General features: G+C 34.7%; 1 protein-coding gene across 1 annotated transcript in view; it reads left to right on the top strand.

The window, feature by feature from the left end:
* Positions 1-21467, top strand: part of LOC106871909 (alpha-aminoadipic semialdehyde dehydrogenase) — a 30660-nt gene extending 9193 nt beyond the window's left edge. The window contains exons 6-19 of the mRNA XM_014918666.3: positions 657-789; positions 3494-3538; positions 6297-6374; positions 9348-9405; positions 11007-11046; positions 11145-11186; positions 12361-12455; positions 13234-13318; positions 13952-14058; positions 14765-14881; positions 15975-16072; positions 17799-17872; positions 19376-19451; positions 21043-21467. Coding sequence (XP_014774152.1) covers positions 657-789; positions 3494-3538; positions 6297-6374; positions 9348-9405; positions 11007-11046; positions 11145-11186; positions 12361-12455; positions 13234-13318; positions 13952-14058; positions 14765-14881; positions 15975-16072; positions 17799-17872; positions 19376-19451; positions 21043-21097 — 1103 coding nt within the window. The 3' untranslated portion in view covers positions 21098-21467. The remainder of the gene's footprint in view (positions 1-656; positions 790-3493; positions 3539-6296; positions 6375-9347; positions 9406-11006; positions 11047-11144; positions 11187-12360; positions 12456-13233; positions 13319-13951; positions 14059-14764; positions 14882-15974; positions 16073-17798; positions 17873-19375; positions 19452-21042) is intronic.
* Positions 21468-21696: the final 229 nt, after the last annotated feature.

Raw genomic sequence — 21696 nt, 5'->3', positions numbered from 1 at the left:
ATTACATGCCACTGTCTTAAAAAAAAAAAGAAAGGTTCCATTGGATAACAATATAGTCCTTGGAGAAAAATAGGGATGGTTATGGCTAGACTGCCTTTAATCTCATTTGCTCCATCAAAATTTAGTCCTATATTAATAACTAAAAGATATTGCAGCTTACTGAAACTATACTCATTATTTTTTAGCATTAAAGAATATTTCCTCCATGGACAGACAGAATACTAGTCTTTTTCCAAGAAATTCAGATTGGCTTCAAATATTTGCAAAACATTTGTGAAGTTGTAATGCCAGCTTCTTTATACATCAGTTAAACATTAAGATTGTGCAAGATGGTTTATATAACATCAGGCCAGTTATTTTTTATTCAACCTCTGTTCACATTGAGATTAACTGCTTCACATTTAAACTTCAAGTACATTTTGTGTTAAGCCTGCTATATAAGAAGTACTACAACACTGCCCCACATATCACTCCCTCCATCTCTTGATTCAGTTAATATGGTTATCTTTTCACTTCACACATTTTATTTTCTCTCACTATTTCTCTTTACTCCTTTCTTATTATCTTATACGTGTGTGTGTGTGTAAAATATTGCTGCATTTTTTTGCTTTTTTGGACTTGAGCCAAAATGTTTTATTGTCTGCTGTTTTACTCAGGTAAAGGTCATGCCTTACTCGAGCAATGGAATCCAGTAGGAACTGTTGGTATTATTACTGCCTTTAACTTTCCTGTAGCTGTCTATGGATGGAATGCTTGTATTGCTATGGTAACTGGCAACACTCTATTATGGTAAGCCAACCCTTTCTAGCAAATAAATTGTAAATTGGAATTATTTTCTGAGAATTTGTGTTGTGCTTTAGAATATCATTCTGATTTGTTACTGTCTTAATTACCACAACTGATTTTGTGTTACATAAGGAGTCAGGATGAGCTGACATCCATCAGTTGGAAAGTAAAGAGGAAGAGCAAAATTAATCTTTGTGGCATTTGTTTCTCTGGTTGGTGTCTACTGTGGTGTTAGACTAACACTGATCTCTCATACTAGCACTAGGCCCCATTGGCTAGAAATTGAGTATAACTGATTGAATTTATCTTGGTGGTATATTATTAGTATTTTGTTTATTAGTGTTAGAAAGATGAAAGGTAGTGCTCCATAACCTTTTTCCACTTGCAGTACACTTATGAAGTAGTTGTATACTGTCAACTTAACGCGACAGTTCCAATAAGGGAATTTACTACTGCTATTTAGCCCTAGGAAGCTGGACCGCTTCCTGTCGGCCTTGACACATTTCCTGTGTCCTTATGTTTGCGAGGGGGAGACAAACTCCTCCACCCAGCCTAGCCAAAATTCGGTGGCACATCTGAACTAAGAATATAACTAAAAGTATAGGGAAAAAAATTAAATTGAGGTTACACTGCAGCATATCTAACATCGTCTTGTAGCACACCAGTGTGCTGTGGCATACCAGTTGCGGTGTACTCGTTTATGGTAGGATTCAAACATAAGCAGACAGAACTAAACCGTGTGGGCTATTTAATCGAGTTCTAAACCATTCTTAACTGAGGCAACACTTACAGGGATTAATACAGATTTCTTATAGTTTACACAGTGTTACAAATTTTATGAGGATCACAATTAATTCACTCTTTAGCATTCAAATTACTCTGTTGAATGTAATGCTTGTTTATTCACATTGCTTTAAATTATGCATTATCTTGTGGCTTTGAGATTTTGATGAATTTTGATGATGTGATTGTCTGTTTTTAGAATGACATTAAAGCCCAGATCTGGTTAGTTTGAACATAAAACGGGTAGAATTTTTTGGCCTGATATTGTTGGTTTAAATGCTTAAGGTTTATGTCAATTTTGGTATTTTATTAGTACTAATTTATGGAACTGGTAAAAATGGGAGACCATGTGGACTACGATGACATTGGAACTGTAAAGACACTTTATCCAGCACTCTACTTATTCTGCTACTTCACTATTTTAGAGAAGGAGTAATATTGGTTTCAAACTTTCAAATTTGGCACAAAGCCAGCAATTTTAGGGGACAAGTAAGTTGATGACATCGACCCCATTGTTCAACAGATGCTTATTTTATTGACCCTGAAAGGATCAAAGGCCAAGTCGACCTTGGTGAAATTTGAACTCTGAACATAATTGGATGAAATGCTGCTAAGCATTTTGCCCGTTGTGCTAACGATTCTGCCAGTTCATCAACTTAAGAGCAAGATTAATATTAGCTTCAAATTTTGGCACAAGGCCAGTAATTTCTGGGTAGCAGGGAAAGTCAATTATATTGACCCCAGTTTTCAACTGCTACTTATTTTACCGATACTGAAAGGATGAAAGTAAAGTCAACATTAGCAGAATTTGAACTCAGAATGTGAAGACGGATGAAATACTGCTCAGCATTTTGCCTGGCATGCTAACAATTCTGCCAGCTTGCTACCTTAAGAGAAAAAGATTAATATTAAATGCAGTTTATAATTTACCAGAGAGTTTTAAAAGAAAACAAACTTTGATTTCAAATTTATATTTTTGTTTGTATATTGGGAGATGTATAATATCTGTCTTTAAGAGTTTTGTTCCCTCTCTATACAGAATATAAGATTTTAACATAGTTTCAGAACTGCATATAGCTAAAAGATGTTTTCTTTTTTTTTTTTTTATTTAAAGCCTAATTGTAATAAGATATAACTCAAATATGTCTCATTATTGACTAGTTCTTCTCTGGTCTGCTAGAGTGTACCTATGTTAAAAAAGAATTAAAGAAGTAGCATTGTTATTCCAAAGTATTGTATTTGTCAAATTCTTCATTTGATTAGTGTTCTCATCAAGACCATCCCGTCCCTGTTGCTATTGTAATATTTAAGATTTTAAAATACCTCCATTTTAAAGTTGAAGAGTTGTTTGCTGTAGATTTGATTTAACTTCATTGAATAGATTGATTGTGGAACATCTGCCACTGGTTCATCAGATATGACTTAATATTGGGGGGGGGGGGTCTATCAAAATGCTCTTGGAAGATAATATCAAGAAATTACGAAACTGTAACACATGTAGTGGACATGGTTGGAGAACATTTAACCAATAGTAAACTATTGCCTTGGTTTTAGCAAAAAATAGAAAATTGTTTTTCTTTTGTACTCAGCCAATAAAACTACTAAAGCAGCAAAACCTGATTGATCTTCATTTTAATAAAAAGTGTGATTATTATAGAAAATTAACATTAGTTGACTTCAGATGGGTGGAGGATTGTTTTTGTTTTTTTCTACTTCCAGTGTAAAACAATTAAAATTCATTGATTTACTGGAATTTAGTTAATATATCTCTTTTAGAAAAAATATCTGGTGTCTAACTGAAAGAAATTCGGTGACATTTGTTTTAGGTGTAATTTCCCTATAAAAGGATTAAAATTCCTAGAGTGAACTCTGTAAAGCAATAATGCATATTCTTACTCATTTAAATGTTCCTATTTATTTTCAGGAAAGGAGCTCCAAGTACTCCTCTGACCAGTATAGCTACAACAAAGTAAGTAACAATGGCTTTCCAGCTCAACTGGATCAGACAAAATATAACCCATTGCTATCTTCATTGATCATTTGGTTTATGCCATGGTCTGTGAGTATTTCATTAGAGTTCATGCTTTGTCTTAACCTTGTGCAGAAAATATATTTGTATAATCATCCTCATTTGTTCTAGGTCAATTTTTTTTTCCCATGCTGGCATGGCTTGGAGGCTGAGATTTGTTGATGCAATAGTCATTAACTGGATGTCCTTTTTATTATCAATATTTATCTGTTCTTAAACTAATGTATTTTTAGTTCCACTGGTTTTTCACATATTGGAACTGGTGAAACTACTGTGTTTTATGGGAGGTGTAAACATAACCTTACTGTTACCTTATCAGTGTCAGTGTGAGGACATGAAGAATATATGTATACACAAATGCAAACACACATTTTTGATGGGATTCTATGCAGTTTCTGCATACTAATTTCACTTGCAAGGCATTGGTCAGTTTGATGCTATTAAAGAAGGTGCTAGGCTCAATGTAATACAGTCAGGATGGTACCCAAAACCATATAGTTTGAAGCACACTCATGAAGATGTCTTGGGATCATCTTTCGTCACTTAAGTCATCCAAATGAAATTGATTATTCATTCTACTGTTTCTCAGTGTCTTTTCATTTGGTGAGAAACTCTGAAGAACAATAGAGGGAATCGTTGATGTAGGAACTCCTAAACTGAACGCCATGAGCTGTATTGAGTATATTTCTCTCATTTGTTGTGTGTGTGTGTGTGTGTGCACGTGCATATCTCGATCATCATTATCATTTAGTGTCTGTTTTTTATACTGCCATGGTTTGGATGGTTTGACTGGAGCTGGTAAGGCCAGGGGTTGCACCAATCTCCATTGTCTGTTCTGACATGGTTTCTACAACTAGATGCTATTCCCAATGCCAACCACTTTGCAGAGTTTACTGGGTGTTTTTTATGTGGCACCTTCCAGTTTGGTTAAGGAGTTTGCTTCCCAACCACATGGTTTTGGGGGGGGGGGGTTCAGTTCTATTACAGAACATCTCAGACAAGTGTCTTCTACTATAGCTGAAATCCAGGTCAATCAATGCCTTATGAGTGGATTTGGCTGAAAGAAGCCTGTTGTGGGTATATAAGAGGTGTCTCCTTGTCTTGACATCAAATGATTGTTGTTTCACCATGATACAAGTAGTGTCATTCTTTACAGCTTTCCATGAAAACTTGTCTGGTCAAAGGGCAATATTACCTTACTTGGAATTGGGTATGGGTTAACATCAGGAAGAGCATCTGACCAGTGAATTCCATTTGACCCATGCAAGCATGGAAAAATGGACATTAAAACAATGATGAGGGTGTGTGTACATGCACACACACACACACAAGCATCCATTGTTCTGAATTTTGCTCCCCATCTGTATTTCTGTTTTTTACCTTCCCTACATCTCTCAGTATTTTGTCCACACTGTCTGTTTTCCTATCCTATGTCTCAATCTCTTGTTCCTTGCCTCCCAGTTTCTCACTCTCTAGTCCACTTTCTTAGCTTGTTTGGTCTCTCTTTATTTAATTTTATTTGATCAATCAAAATCAAATTCGCTGATGTGGCCGGTGACAGCACTGCCTGAATGGCTCCCATGCCTGTGGAACGTTAAAAGCACCATCCGAGTGTGATTATTGCCAGGGCCGCTGACTGGCTCCTGTGCCGGTGTCTCATAAAAAGCACCATTCGAGCGTGATCGTTACCAGCATCACCTTACTGGCACTTATATATATGCTGATGGCATGTAAAAAGCAGTCGGTACACTCTGTAAAGTGATTGGTGTGTGATTTGTTGATGAATAGTGAAAATAAAAACCAAATTTCTAATATAGTAGTTGTGAGAATGTAATGTTTCTATTTACTGACTCCATCCTTCTCTGTGTTGCTATGTATTTAAAAATGAATTCATCCAAGTCATAGGCTAGGGGACCCAGTCACTACTTCTTCAGAGGGGAGACTGAGAGAAAACTAGTGATTGTCTATGGGGGAAAATAGTAAGAAAAAGCTCATGAAGTGACGTGATAGTTTGAAAGTAGATGGAAGGGGAGATCTACTTGATATTTCTGATCAAAATGTCAGATCTTGCTTTCCTTCTTCATAGTGAACTGATTTATGTCACTTGTGACCTTTTTGGAGCAATGCTAGTTTCAAGTTGCCTGGATTTACAAAACAGATTAACAGACCGGGATATGAATGGTGACCAAGTTGATGGAAGCTATTACTCCAATAATTTTCTGTTGCATCAAATGCAAAATGACTGCAAGCCTCAAAGGGCATTTGCAAGGAGATATTATGAATAAAAATCCTTCAGCAGAAGTGAAATAAATTTGCTTGCTGGTGGTGGTGGTGGAGGAGTCTAATGTTTATTGTTCTGCTCAACAGATAGTTATTACGATTTTAAACTGTTTACATAATATTTTCCAATAAAGATAATCCTAGTTTCCTTAGACCCTACTCTGTATAGTGATACTGATATTTCTCAATGATTTGAAAAATAAAACTAGATTTTTTAAAAATTTACTTTTTTTCATGTATTAAAAATAGATTAAAAAAATTAAATTAAAGAAAAATTATCTACATGATACAATATATATACATATATATATATATATATATATATATATTGAATTCTCTTTATGAAATATTAAAAAAAATGTACATTTGTTTCTGTAATATAGAGTTGATGTGGTTTTTTTCAAAATTTCTTTTCCAGAATTGTTCAATCTGTATTAGAAGCCAACAGTTTACCTGGTGCTATCAGTTCATTGGTCTGTGGTGGTGCCGATGTTGGGTAAATATTTTCACAGAATTTTTTTTTTTAAACGTGAAACAGTAGAGTTGCAAATTATTTGTTCAAAAAATGAGAATATTTTCTTCAATGAGAGTTTTATTGTATAATTATATTTGCTAGAATTATGGAATAAAAAAAAAAAATTTTGTTTGATTCTGTTAACTATACAAGATATAGATTATGACCTTGGTTTGGCATGAGTCATAAAACACCTTCAGTACCATAAGAAAATAATTTTATTTTCTACTCTGTTGTTGCTCAGCTTCAGATCAACAGAGATTGAGCTGATATATAGTTAAAAGCATTCCAACCATGACCTACCTGTCTTTTTAGGGATATAAATAGGAATGCATTTTAGTGGTTTTTCTTTTTCAAGTTAGTAGGAGGGTGTGACCGAGAGATTTGATTTCTATTTTCAGTAGTAATTCTCATCTAATTCATGCCAGTATGGAAAAGGTGGACATAAAACATAAATAGCTCATTGTTGTCATGTCTGTGTGGTTAAGAAGTTCAGTTTACAACCACAGGGTTTCAGGTTCAATCACACTGTGGCACTTTGGGCAAGTGTCTTCTGTAATAGCCTTGGGCTGCTAAATGCCATGTGAGTGAAATTTGGTTGATGGAATCTCTGGCAGCCTCTGTTTTTGTGTTTGTATCCAATTCTTCTCCTTGCCATTACTTTTGTACTAGTGATGTGTCTTTTGTAAACAAAATGTATGGCAGCAGTTCAATGTATGAAATCATTGAATAAAACTCTTTCTTTCTTAAAAAAACAAGTGTTGACATCTAGAAAGATATCCAGTTGTAGAACACTGCATTAAGAAGTCTCACCCAGGATGCAAAATGTGGATAAATAAAGTAAAAATAAAAACAAACCTTAGTAAGAGGTGTTGGCATCCATGTAAGCCTCCTCAGGTTGATGTTGATGTCACTATTCAGCTTGAATCTCTTTTAGTTGTTTTAGGTTTTCTTAGCTGTCTGTCATTGCCAAAAATAATCTTCTCATTGCTGTCATTTATGAATGAGTGAAAATGTTCATAGCCAATCCTATTTATGATCTACATGTGAAGCACTGTTACATGGTGGTTATGGAAGTTGCTGGTTTTTGGTTGCATGGACCAGTTTCTGCCTGTTCATTTCTTGTAGTTGTGTTTATGTGGTTGGTGAATATTGGGGAAATATGGGCAATGGGGTACCAGATGGTTGCAATTTTGAGGAGAAAAAATTGAATAAAATGTTTGAGAGACAGACAGTAGCGATAAGAGGAAGAAAGATATGTGTATTGGGACCCTTGGGTTATCAACAGCTTTCACAAGCAAGAGGAGTTGAAGCCATTGTACTTTGAGTTGGAGAGACAAGCAGGAAAAGTGTCCCTGGGTCAGTGGTTGTAATATTGGTTTCAAACTTTGATGCAAGGCCAGCAAGTTTGGGTTGGTGGTAAGTCAATTACATTGACCCTAGTGTTCAACTGGCACTTATTTTACCAATCCTGAAAGGATGAAGGACAAAGTCGACCTTGATAGAATTTGAGCTCAATGTAAAGACGAGTGGGTTGCCGCTAAGTATTTCATCTGATATGCAAGTGATTCTGCTAGCTTGCTGCCTTAAAAGTTTATTGTTTGCATCAGCTGGGAAACCAGTGGGTGTAATGTTGAAAACTGAATATTTGCCAGTCAGTCAGATGCCTTTCTTTATGCAGACTAGAATGTTTAATGTTCACTTTTCAACATTACACCCACTGGTTTCCCAACTGATGCAAATAATAAACTTTGAAGGCAGCAAGCTAGCAGAATCATTTGCACATCAGATGAAATACTTAGCGGCAACCCACTCGTCTTTACATTCTGAGTTCAAATTCTGTCGAGGTCGACTTTGTCTTTCATCCTTTCAGGATTGGTAAAATAAGTGCCAGTTGAACACTAGGGTCAATGTAATTGACTTACCACCAACTCAAACTTGCTGGCCTTGCATCAAAGTTTGAAACCAGTATTACAACCACTGAACCATGGACACTTTTCCTGCTTGTCTCTCTCATTCAAAGTACAATGGCTTCAACTCCTCTTGCTCGTGAAAGCTGTTGATAACCCAAGGGTCCCAATACACATATCTTTCCTCCTCTTATCGCTACTGTCTCTGTCCCTTGAACATTTTATTCAATTTTATCTCGTCAAAACTGCAACCATCTGGTACCCCATTGCCCATATGGGTAACAGTTGAATTGTCTGAGAGAAAATAAAACAAAACCTAACTCCACTCTAATTAACGAGTTTGCAATTTTTGTTGCTTAGTGGTTGGCCTTTAACCTTTTAGCATTCACATTGTTTTGAATTAATCATTCATCATGTGGTAGCTTAGAGATTTTGATGAGGTAACTGTTAATTTTTAGAATGACATTGTAGGATTGGTGTAAGAGGCCAAATCTGACCAATTTGAGCATAAAACTGGTATTTTGACTGGATATGGCCGGTTTAAATGCTAAATGGTTTTGCTGACCTGCCATGACCACAACTTAGTATTGTTGTATAGTGCTTCCCCCTGCTCCTTAAATCAAATTATCTTTGTGTCTACAGATGTTGTTATCATCTCCCATATAGCCTTCCATCAGATTATCAAAGGTAGCTTGAAGTTGATATCTAAGAACAGTTGATGTTCTTTTGTTTGATTAAAAAAAAATAATATTGTCTTCATATAAAAATGGTTTCAACTGTTTCTCTACCGAGTTTAAAAGTAACTTGAGTCTTTCGTGTTTCTTTAGTTTTATGTTGGCATCTTCATGTCTATAATAATCACAATAATTCATGAGAGAAGAGCAAAATATTAGAAAATGATAAAAATAAGTGTGAGGTTTTATTCTTTATGTCTGTGAAGGAAACTTATTTAAAACTAACGAGTTAGGTTTTCTTGATACCTAATTTAAAATTACATTTGTTTTGAAGCCTTCATTATCTTTTTTTCTTATCCTCCCATTTCTAGAAATCTAATGGCGACAGATGAGAGAGTTAACCTTTTGTCTTTCACAGGAAGCACTGCGGTGAGTTTTAAAAATACAGCTATGTATACTTACAAAACATACTCTCTCTTTCTCCCTCTTTCATATTGAAGCATTGTATAATGTGAAATTTCAGTTTTGAACCACCATATTTGGTAAATGTTTATAATATTAGTGTTTTAGATTAATATTTGAAGAAATTATGGCATGATGGTCATTTTAATATTCATTATTTGACCATAAAACAAAGCTATTATCTGTTTTCTTGGTGAGGCTTTGAAATCTAATTCCTTCCATCATGTTTTGTGATTTGATCAATACATGGTAAAGAATAGTGAATATCTCGAAAAAGGGGTTGTTGATTAAATATACTTTGTATATGTGTACTTGTGTGTCTTCTTGTCTTGACATCATATGATGGTTGTAAAATGAGTGTTGGTATCATGCAAGTGATATTGTTCATTTCCGATTAGCTGTGAAAAACATGTCTGGCCATAGAGAAACATTAGCTTGCTTAGAAACAGGTGAGGTTAGCAACAGGAAGGGCATCCAGCCATAGAAAAATCTGCCTCAACAAATTGGTCAATGCAAACAGGGAAATGTGGGTGTTAAATGATTATGAAAAAGAAGCTTGCCTCCCAACTACATGGTTCCAAGTTCAGTCCTATTGCATGGCACTTTGGGCAAGTTTCTTCTACTATAACCTCTGGATTTGGTAGATGAAAACTGAAAGAAGCCCATCGTGTATATATATATGTGTATGTGTATGTGCCTGTTGGTGTGTTTATGTCCCTGTTAGTTAGCAGTTTGGTAAAAGAAAACATTAAAATAAGCATCATTCTTTAAAAAATTTCAAAATATACTGGGGTTGTTTCATTTGACTAAAATTCTTCAAAGTGCCCCAGCATGGCCTTAGTCTAATGACGGAAACGAGTAATAGAATTGTGTGTGTGTGTTTCCTCCATCTTTCTCTAATTCCCTTTTTCTCCCCCTCCCTCTTTCATCGTTTTCTGTCTGTCTGTTTCTCTCTTTCTCTCTCTCTCTCTCATTGCTCACATGTGACCATCGTCCATCTTTCTTTTCCTACTCGAACATTCATAAGAGCGGGCGTTTTTTTTTTACTCTCATATTTTCTCTTTGCAAAGAAAATATTTCTCCCACTGTTCACTATTTTCCTCTCGTTCTAGTCTAATGATCCTCCATTTTTGTTTTTGTTCAGTTTCCTTGTATGTCTGCACTGTCCTGTTTTAGTTCTCAGCTTTGACCCTCCATAAATCCAAAATTTTATTTTAGAATTTATGGAAGCAATAGTCTTTGAAGACTCATATTGTCATTGAATGCTCGAATTGAGGAGTAGATAGACAACCTACAACTGACAAAGGGGCCTTTCTCTGTTTACTTGTCCTGTTTTCTGGGTTTTTTCTCGTTATTTACATATTTTACTCATTTGTTTACGTATTTCATGTTATTTGCACCGTTGGTGACGTCCTGTATCCATATATGCATGTATATGTGTGTATATGTATATATATATATAATTTATTATTACATACATTATATATATAATATGAGGGAGAGGTGGGTATCTCCATTCACTTAGTAAATTTTTAATTTGTTTTTTTTTTTTTTTCTTTTCCTTTTAGATTGGCAAACTTGTATCATTGAAGGTCCACGAAAGATTTGGTTGGTCTAACATTATTCCTTTGTTTTCCGATTTTGATTTAATTCATTCTTTTATCACATAGATTCTTAATCTTTTTTTTCTTTTTTGCTTGTTTCAGGTAAATGCCTTTTGGAATTAGGTGGCAACAATGCACTCATTGGTAAATATTCTTTACTTTTTAACTTGGTTTACAACAAAATAGCTTTAAAAACATTTAAGTAAGATTTTGAAACATATAGGCATGGGTGTGTGGTAAGAAGTTTGCTTCTCAACCGCATGGTTCCAGGTTCAATCCCACTGTATTGCATCTTGTGCAATTGTCTTCCATAGCCTTGGGCCGACCAAAGCCTTGTGAGTAGATTTGGTAGACAGAAACTGAAAGAAGCTTGTGTGTGTGTGTGTGTGTTCTCTTCCCCCATTACCACTTGAGAACTGGTGTTGGTTTGTTTATCTCCCCATAACTTAGTAGTCTGGCAAAAGAGACTGATGGAATAGATGCCAGGCTTAAAAAGGAAAACTACTACTAGGGTTGATTCGTTTGTTTAATAAACCTTCAGGGTGGTACTCTAGCATGGCTGCAGTCTAATAGCCGAAACATGTAAAAAGAAAGCATGGCTGTGTGGTTAAGAAGCTAGCTTTGCAATCGCATGGTTTTGTGTTCAGTCCCACGGTGCAGCACCTTAGGCAAATGTCTTCTTTTATTGCCTCAGGTTTACCAATGCCTTATGAGGGAATTTGGTAGACAGAAACTGTATGGAAACCTGTTGAGTTTTTATGCTTGTGTGTGTCTCTTTGTTTGTTCTTCATTGCTTGACAACTAGTGTTGGTTTGTTTATGTTCCCATAACTTAGCAGTTTGGAAAAAAGAAATAAGTACTTGACTTGAACCTTTAGCATTTAATCCGGCCATATCCAGTTAAAATATTCTACTTGTTTTATGTTAAAACTGACCAGATCCGACTTCTCGCACTTGTCCTTCAATGTCCTTCTAAAAATACATAAACACACCATTGGAATCTTGAAGCTTCAAGATAATGCATAATTGATTCAAAGCATTGTGAATAAATAAGGATTACATTTGACAAAGAATCCTGAATGCTAAAGGGTTAAGAGAAATATATATACTGGTATTGATTTGTTTCACTAAATCTTTAGAAGTGATGGCTCTGCATGGCTGCAGTCCAATGATTGGAGCAAGTAAAAGATGAAAGAAACATTTTAAGTGAAGTTTTAAAGAAACATGTATGCCAAGAAAATGAGACAATTTGAGAAATATTTGAAATATGTTGATGCTGAAGAAACTTAATAAAATATTCTTTTAACTATATTTAATAGTAAATGATGATGCTGATCTTGAAATGGTTGTGCGATCTGCTCTGTTTGCTTGTGCTGGAACTGCTGGTCAAAGATGTACAACTACAAGACGTTTGGTAAGCATCAGAAATTATTGAAGTTTTTGGTTTTTAAAGTATATTATGAAAATAAATTTCTTTTGTCTATTTTTGTTGTACCGCCTGAATGGCCGTTGCCAGTACTGCCTGACTGGCCTTCGTGCTGGTGGCACATAAAAGTACCCACTACACTCTCAGAGTGGTTGGTGATAGGAAGGGGAACCAGCTGTAGAAACTCTGCCAAATCAGATTGGAGCCTAGTGTAGCCATCTGGTTCGCCAGTCCTCAGTCAAAGTGTCCAACCCATGCTAGCATGGAAAGTGGACGTTAAACGATGATGATGATGATATCTTATGCTCACACAGTCTTTCCTCTTTCAGCCAATGATTCTCCTCTCACTTCCCTAACAGTAGTGTGTTCTTAAACTAGTGAGCCTGGTGCCTCTATTTAGCTGCTGAACATGCTAGAAACAAAAACCAAATCTTCCTCTTATCACACCTTGTTTTAGAGAGAGACACATTGAATATTGTCTCCCTGATATACAAAAAGACTTGGTGATATGATCACAGCTGAAATATCTTTAATCTCAGGCCTCCCCAGTCAGGGCTATCCTGGGACTAAACCTTAACTATATTCTTTCTCCTTTCTCTAACATAAATGTACATTCTCTTTTAGCTATACATCAATCTTGATTCTCAGAGGTGTGTAGATTGAGAAATGAGAGAAAAGTGTCCAGTTGTGTAAACCTTTTACTTTAAATCATGTCACTCTTTCATGCTGCTAAACTGTTGTTTTACATGTGTTTATTTTCCATAAGATTTTACATGAGAAAGTCCATGATGAAGTTGTGTCAAAACTAGTGAAAGCTTACGGCCAGCTGCCTATCGGTGACCCATTGGAATGTAAGTATATTCTCCTTTTGATGTAGTTTTTACTGTGATTGTTGGGTTTGTTTATCTGATTCATGCTGGAATCAAATCGCCAAAGGTGACTTAAATTTTTTTAAATGATGGACCCTCTCATCAAAGATGACATATGGACGTTCAGCTTTTGCCAACTGACCTGTACAAATGATTTATTTATAGTGATCAAATGTATATGCTGTATATTAGCTCATTCTCTCCATCAAATTGACATTGCCTGAACAGGTGCATTGTGTACCACTTGTCAGATGTTGAAGTGATCATAGAGCAACGTGAGATGAAGTGTTTTGCTCAAGATCACAACAAACCACCCCCTCTAGGAATGGAAATGACGATCTCACAATCTCATTGTATACAGTGCTCAGGTGTTTTACAACTCATCAAAAAAAGTAACCAAAACTGCATGAACAGTGCATAGAATATGCACAGGAACTGAACTGTGAATAAATCTTTTTAAAAAAAAATAATGGGGTTGGGGGTCATTAGGTGTGCTGTTAGTGAACTTGAGAAGTTACATGTCATAGAAACAATATTGTATAATTGATCACCTATTTAGCAACGAAGTTAGTTTCTTGACATTTTGTAACCACAATTTTTTTTCTTACTTTCCAGCTGGAATTCTCTATGGTCCTATGCACAGCCAACAGGGTGTGGACCTTTATTTGAAAGCAGTTACAGATGCTGTAGCCCAAGGAGGCAAAATTGAATATGGTGGAAAAGTAAGTTTCATAAATTTTCTACATGTTCTACTTTATATATGTATATAATGCCATTTTTGTAGTGGTAGCAGTATAACACCATGTTGGTGGCAAATTATTGCAGTTAAACATTGTTGTGTGCAGCGTGAATACTATATATACATATATATATATATATATATATATATATATATACATATATATATATATATATATATGTAACTCATTTCATCAATTTGCTTTGATGTTGATTGGCCTGAAGTCATCAGGAATAAATTCCAGTTTCTTCCCCTTTTTTTAGCAGTAGCGGGATTTTATTGTTACAAATTTGGGAAAGCAGATTGGCACTTTTAGCTATAATCTTCTAGTATTGCCACAGGCTGACCAAAGCCTTATGAGTGGATTTATTAGAGGGAAACTGAAAGAAGCCCATCATGTATATGTGTGTCTTTGTCTCTGTGTTTGTCTCCCACTGCTGCTTGACAAATAGTGTTGGCGTGTTTACATCTCTGTGACTTAGCAGTTCGTCAAAAAGGATTTGATAGAATAATTACCAGGTGGGGTCACTTCATTCAACTAAATCTTAAAGGTGGTGTCCCATCATGGCTATGGTCTAATGACTGAAACAAGTAAATGATAAACAATACATACACACATGAGTTAATTATGTCTGCATAATACGTTAAGGTGATCCCCTTGTTAATTTTTTTTTTTTTTTAACTTTCAGCAAATAAAGCGTACTGGAAACTTTGTTGAGCCAACCATCGTAACTGGTCTTGCCCATGATGCTGAAGTGGTGCAGAGGGAAACTTTTGCTCCTATTGTCTATGTCCTTAAAACAAAAGTGAGTGTCATTCTTTCAAATCATTTGAATTTTTTTCTTCTTATTCATGTGTTGAATTATAACCCAGTTTTGTAAAATGTGGACCTTTTAGAGTTCACATTATTCTGTAAAAAGTAATTCTTATTTATTCACATTTTTTGAATTTATCTTGCATTATCTTGAAACTTTGAGATTCTGATGACATAACTGTTAATTTTTAGAATGATGTAGAATAAGTGTGAAGCCAAATTTGGCCAGTTTGAACATAAAACCAAGTAAGATATTTGGGCCAGATTTTGGCTGTTTAAATACCAAAGGATTAAGTAAAGTTAGTTACACAGGTTTGTTTCATATTTATTTGTAAGTGATTTTAGTAAATGGAAATATAATTTTATATTCAAGTATAATAGAAAACAATACTTTTTTGTCAAACTTGTTTGATGAAAAAAAAGTAAAAGTAAAAAAAAATGAATCCTATTCTCTTGTTTGGCTGACTGAACAAAACGAGAAGAAAAAAAAATGGCTGTATTACGACATTTATTGTTAATAGTTCAGTTATTAACTTGTAGTTATTAATTGCAATTGTAGTACCATTTGTTTTGTTTCTTTTGGCAAAAAAATATTCATTTGAAGCTGATGATTTGATGAATCACTCTATTGCAACTCAGTTTCTCACTTTAGTGTGTTAGTTCATCTTTGTCCTCTAAAAGAATGCTTGAAAATAAAAAAAATTAAAATCTGTTGTAGGAATCGTCAGCTTTCAATGAATAAATGAACTCTACATCAAGTATTTTGAATTTTTCCTCTTTTATTATACTCAGCCTCTGTGTGTGTGTGTACACACATGAGTTTATATGATCATGTATAGAAAAATATATTAATCATTGAAATCCCAACTTAGTCTGATTTTTCACATTTTATTTACAATTTTACAGTATTGAAATAAACTAGTACCTACATGTGTTACATAATCGGGTTTATGTGATGAGTCATGTTCCCGAATTGACAACTAATATATATATATTTATATATATATATATATATATATATATAATTATATGTATATAGTTATATGTATGTTTGTATATTAATTTACAAAATTATTTCATTGCAGTCTGTAGATGAGGCAATAAGCTGGAACAATGAAGTGAAACAAGGGCTTACCAGCAGCTTGTTCACCAAAGATCTTGGATCCATCTTTAAGTGGATTGGGTAAAATTACATGATTTCTAATTTCTTCTTTTAATAGAATATACTTACTAAGAGTTTACTTTGTTGAGAAGCCGACAGCTGTTGATAAGAGCAGTAATGAATTTGTTGAATGAGACGAAACATGTTTAATATGCCTGAAAAACTGGAGGGTGCGAGCTGGTATTTTTAAAGTCCCTTGAGATATTTGTTCTGCGTAAAATTGCAGATGATCCCTTGTCGCTGTTGCTATCAGAAATACTGTAGACCAGTTATTATTGTATCTATGTAACAAATGATGTTAATGTTCACAAGTTTAGGTATAAAATAGTTAAAATATCAACACTCATTAGCATTTCATTGCTAGTCTCATTGTGAGATTGGAATATGAAATTATCCTAATTAACAAATTAGTGATTTTCTTTTATTACTTTACATGTCTCCAGGTTTGATAAAACATGTAGCAGTAATAAACTGAACTATTTAACCCTTTTGATACCAACCTGGCTGAACCCGCCTCTGGCTCTGTAATACAAATGTCGTGTTTTCAAAAGTTCCAAATTAAAATCTTCCACTAAACCTTAGTCACAATTTATGTTCTTAACACGAGCTTAATGATAACAAAAGTTATTTTACTAAATTCTTTGTTATATTAAAAATTAATTGAAAGAAACACATCTCAAAATAAATAAGGTAATGAAAGGGTTAGATGAACCACTTACACCTTTTGTCATGTTAAATTATATCCTTATTTTCCTTCTGAATGAGTGACTACAGTACAAGAAGATTTGCAGTTCTTTGGCTCCTTCTTTGGCGTTTAAGCCATCAATGACTTCTCTCCTCTGTTCTTAACATTGGGCTGTCTTTTCTGCTTTTCTCCAGTTAGATTCTTGCTTTTCCTTGCACCTTCCTTTCAGATTTTTCTGTAATGAAATACAGATACAAGTTTGTATACAGTTTTCCTGAAAGAAAGCCTTTCTCTCTCCGGTCTTGTTGGTTTTGAATTGTCATTAGATGCTCCTGTAACTTTGCTTTTTTTTTTTTTTTTTTTTTTTTTCTTGGCCACTGGAAAAAGTTGGTCTATATTAGTTTGGCCTCTACTCTTTGATTTGTCCAGCATAGAAGATCCTATAAGGAGCTTGTTCTCTGCTGGGATAGCCTCCCATGGTCATTGAGATATACAAGCCTCCACTCTACAACAAGGACTGGACATTGTGGTAGACTTTGTAGTTCTAAGGCAAAATATTGAACTTTGTTTTATCTCACAAACTCCTTTTTTTTTTTTCTTATTTCTTGATGGAATTACAACTTGATGAATACAATGATGCTTTATTTACATTATTTACATTTGACGGATATTCGTCCTCATCTTGTTTGTTGTTAACACAACGTTTCGGCTGATATACCCTCCAGCCTTCGTCAGGTGTCTTGGGGAAATTTCGAACCTGGGTTCTCATTCCTATCGATGTTACTATTATTATTATTATGTTATTATTATAATTATTATATTATTATTATAATTATTATTACTATTATTAATCAGGTCGCTGCCGTGAATCGAACTGTAGAATAATGCTGTTTTATAAATTATTTTATTAATTTGTTTTGTTTCTAAAAAATATTTATTTTTTGAAATTACAAACTAATGCATTTATGCAACATCTTGATATGGTCAATGAATTAAATGCTGTTTTATAAATTATCTTATTAATACTGTGTTTCTAAAAAAATATTTCGTTTTGTATTCCAGACCAAAAGGATCTGATTGTGGCATTGTCAACGTTAACATTCCGACTAGTGGTGCTGAAATTGGTGGAGCATTTGGTAAATACTCAGCAAAATGTTCTTCTTTTGTGATGGTGGGAAGAGAAATAATTTTTTTTTTTTTTTAATCAACTGTTAACTTGTGTTACACAACCAATGATTCTCCTAACTGTAGTATACTCTTGAACCAGTGAATCTCGAGCCTCTGTGTAGCTACTGAACCTGCTAGAAACAAAAACCAAATCTTCCTTTTATCACACCTTTTCATTTTAAAGAGACACATTGAACATTGTGTTTCTGATATACAAAATCACTTGATAGCATAATCATGGTTGAAATCTTTTCATGATGTTATTTAGTTCCAGCTGAAATACTTCACAGGCATTCCAGCTGTGACTGTCGTGACCTTTCTTTTGTTTCAAGACCTAGGATGTTTTTGATGTCATTATTCCATGTGATGATCTTTTAATGATAGTAGCTTGTGATATGAAGGAGATTTGGTGGTTATTTCTAGTAGATTGACTTGCAAATCGACCGGTTGTACTTATTTCTATTGAAACTAAATGTATAGTATTGAATCAAAATCTTATCAAGAGTCACAATTGGTGTGAGGTTCCTATGTTAGACTTTTAATGGTATTCATAAGATCAGATGTTACTACTGCTAATATATTTTGAAGACAATCTAACTCTGTTTGCTCCAATTTTCAGTGAACAAAAATTGGTGTTTGCTGCTCTTCAATGGTTCTGTACACGAGTATTTATTACAAGGTCAAAGTAGCCTCCTTACTGTTTGAGAGTAAAAACTGAATTGATTCTAATAGTTCACAGTAAGACTGTAGTTCTGTATATTTTAGTGAAAAGAAAGCCTAGTCTCTTTACAAAATTGACTTTAGAACTGACGATGAGAGCCTTGCATGAGTTGAGGTTTCTTGATTTGGTTGGTAAATTATGTCCCTTTTGAAATTTGTCCTGACATAGCTTCTAATCATGAACTTGCGTGCGTGCGTGCGTGCGCGTGCGCGATTGACTTCCTTCAGTTTCTGCCTACAAAATTCAGTTGTAAGGTTTTGGTCAGTCCAGGGATATAGTAGAGGACACTTACCCAAGGTGCCATGCAGTGAGACTGATCTCAGAGCCCAATGGTTGGGAAGCAAAGTTCTTAACCTTACAGCCAGTCTATAAAAAGAAAACTGAAACCAGTAAAAGAAAATGAAATAGAGAATTATTCTTCTGGAATGACAGTTGTTAGCTTTGATTTGATAATCTAATCCAATGTGTCCCATTTAAGTCACTATGAAGATATCATCAGAAACTATTTAGCCCTTCCCGCCCAAATATTCTGTCTGTTTTATGTTGAATCTGGTCACATTCAGCCTCTCATACCTGTTAATCGAAAAATAAACAATCACATTCTCGTAATCTTGAAGCTACAGGATGTTACATGATTAATTTTTTAAAATGTGAATAAACAAACATCAGTTTTGACAAAGTAATCTTAATACTAAAGGACTAAAGATGTTCTACTGTTTATAATTGTTGGTTTTGTTGTCTGTTATTTCAGGGGGAGAGAAACACACCGGAGGTGGTCGAGAATCTGGTAGTGATGCCTGGAAACAATATATGCGACGATCAACATGGTAATTCTCTTTAACTTCTACTTAAAATTTTTATTTCGATATTTTGAACACTTCTGTGGTGAGTAATAATGGGACCAGTTGGTACCATAATCAACTTTTTGGTTTCTTATTTTCAGTGATAGCCATTTCACTTGGTTTTGCTGTAAAAGGCTTGTATGCTAGAATTTCATTAATCTTCTTTCTAATTGAAGTTTGTGTTGATGATCTAATTAATCATATATGAGAAGATGAGTGTACGGGAAAGAGTTAGGATTAGTGGCAGTTAGTTTCTAACCTGATACTGCTAATCTAAGCTTTATTTATTACCAATACTGTCTTGAAGTAATAGCTTAGGCTGTTGTGTTGCACATCTCTCCAGCCCAGTCCAAGGAGAAATAGAAGTCTTATGATGATGTATGTAGAACAGGAGATCAGCAACCGTGCTGGTGTCTCAGTCCAAGGAAGATTAATAGTTCTTTTTAATGTTTGAAAATGGCAGCAAGCTGGCTGAATCGTTAGCACATCAGGCAAAATGCTTAGTGGCATTTCATCTGTCTTCACATGCTGAGCTCAAGTTCTGTTGAGGTTGATTTTACTTTCCATCCTCTCGGAGTTAATAAAATAAGTACCAGTTGAGCTATGGTGTTGATGTAATTGATTTAACTCCTCCCCTGGAATGAAATTGCTGGCCTTGTACTGAAATTTGAAACTAGTATTTGCAAAGGGAAAGGGCAATGGATTTGAAAGCCAGTCCACTTAGCTGTAAGTGCAGTTGACATTTGGAAGAAACTGAGTAACAATGATTGACATGTTGAAACTTGATTTCAGTACAAATATTCATTGATACTGTTGTTCACAAATACATACAACTAAAAAAATTTTTAAAAAACTCAAATGATTCATTAAGTTTAAGTGGTGGTGGTGCGGAGCCTAGTGATTAAGGTGGTGTACTCATGATCTTAAATTCGTGGTTTTGATTCCTGGACAGAGTAGTGCATTGTGTCCTTCATTTCGTGTTGCTCTAGTCCACTTTTCTGAGTTCCAGTTATAGCTGGGAAGTTAATCCTGTGATGGATCAGCATCCCATTCAAAGAGGAATGTTGTCATCCCGGTCCCTGTATGCCTTGGAAATGATATTAAGCTCTGGCCTTCTGAATTCTGGAACTCGAGATGGACCTAATAAGTTGAGGCTTAGGACATTTTTGCAAGTGTTCACACAGTTTATAGCTTTAAAAAAAAATTTTTTTTTTTCACTCCATGTCAATGTGGGTTTGCTATAAATAATTTTTCTTAAAATGGCCGTTATATTTCTTTGCTTACTTGCTTCTTTCATGCTTTTGCTTGATGAGGCTGAGGTCATCTCAGGTCAGTGGTCTCAGAAATGTCATCATGCGTAGAGCTAACCAGGTCCACCAGTATTCTCCATCACTGGCAGTCTCGTGCCAGCCCCTCTGCATCTTCCAAGGAAGGCTCTGAGAAAGAGGATTGATAGCAGAGCCCTATTACATTTCTTTCTACTTTCTCTTACAGTTTCTATTTCTTTATAAAAAAAATTGAACCAAACATTTTGTATTGATTTTTAACATATTTCTCTTCTTATTATATTTTCTAGCACCATCAACTACAGCAAAGAATTACCTCTTGCCCAAGGCATCAAGTTTGAATAAAATGTTGACAGGCCTGCTTCTTTAGAAACAGATTCTACCAACATTTCAAAATGATTCCATGGTGCATTTTGCATTCATTTGTTTAAGCTTGAGATTATTGATCTGGTATTTTAGACTAGATTATTGACCTGTATCAAAGTCTCTTTGGTTACTCTGATAGATGAAATCATGTCAATCAGTATTCCCTCTCTCCACTTTCAATTACATACATTCACTCATGCACACACACACACACACGATCCTTATTCCCTTTTGAAGAAAATTTAGTGAATTGATGAAGGAATTTGAGCTAGAGCAGTAATAGCTTATCAAATTTCACAAAATATTTTTGTAAAAGACAAATATGCTGAATAAAAGCTGTATAAAAATGTGTTGTACTTTACTTTTTATTTTTGTTTTTTTAGTTTTTGTGTTTTGTGAATTGAATTCACAAAATCTAAAGGAAAATATTTTCGTCTGTTTTTACATCTGCTTTTCTCTGCTAGCATGGGTTACATGAATGTTATTGAGGTATTGTTTTACAGCTGGATGTCTTTTCCGATACTGACCATTTACCTTAATTTTAATTTTTTTTTTTTCCAAGGGATTTTTTTTTGTTT

This window comes from Octopus bimaculoides, chromosome 12, assembly GCF_046866305.1.
Source record: "Octopus bimaculoides isolate indiv1 chromosome 12, ASM4686630v1, whole genome shotgun sequence".
NCBI classification, from domain to species: Eukaryota; Metazoa; Mollusca; class Cephalopoda; order Octopoda; family Octopodidae; genus Octopus; species Octopus bimaculoides.
Note: the sequence above shows the minus strand (reverse complement) of the source record. Positions and strands in the feature narration are given on the sequence as shown.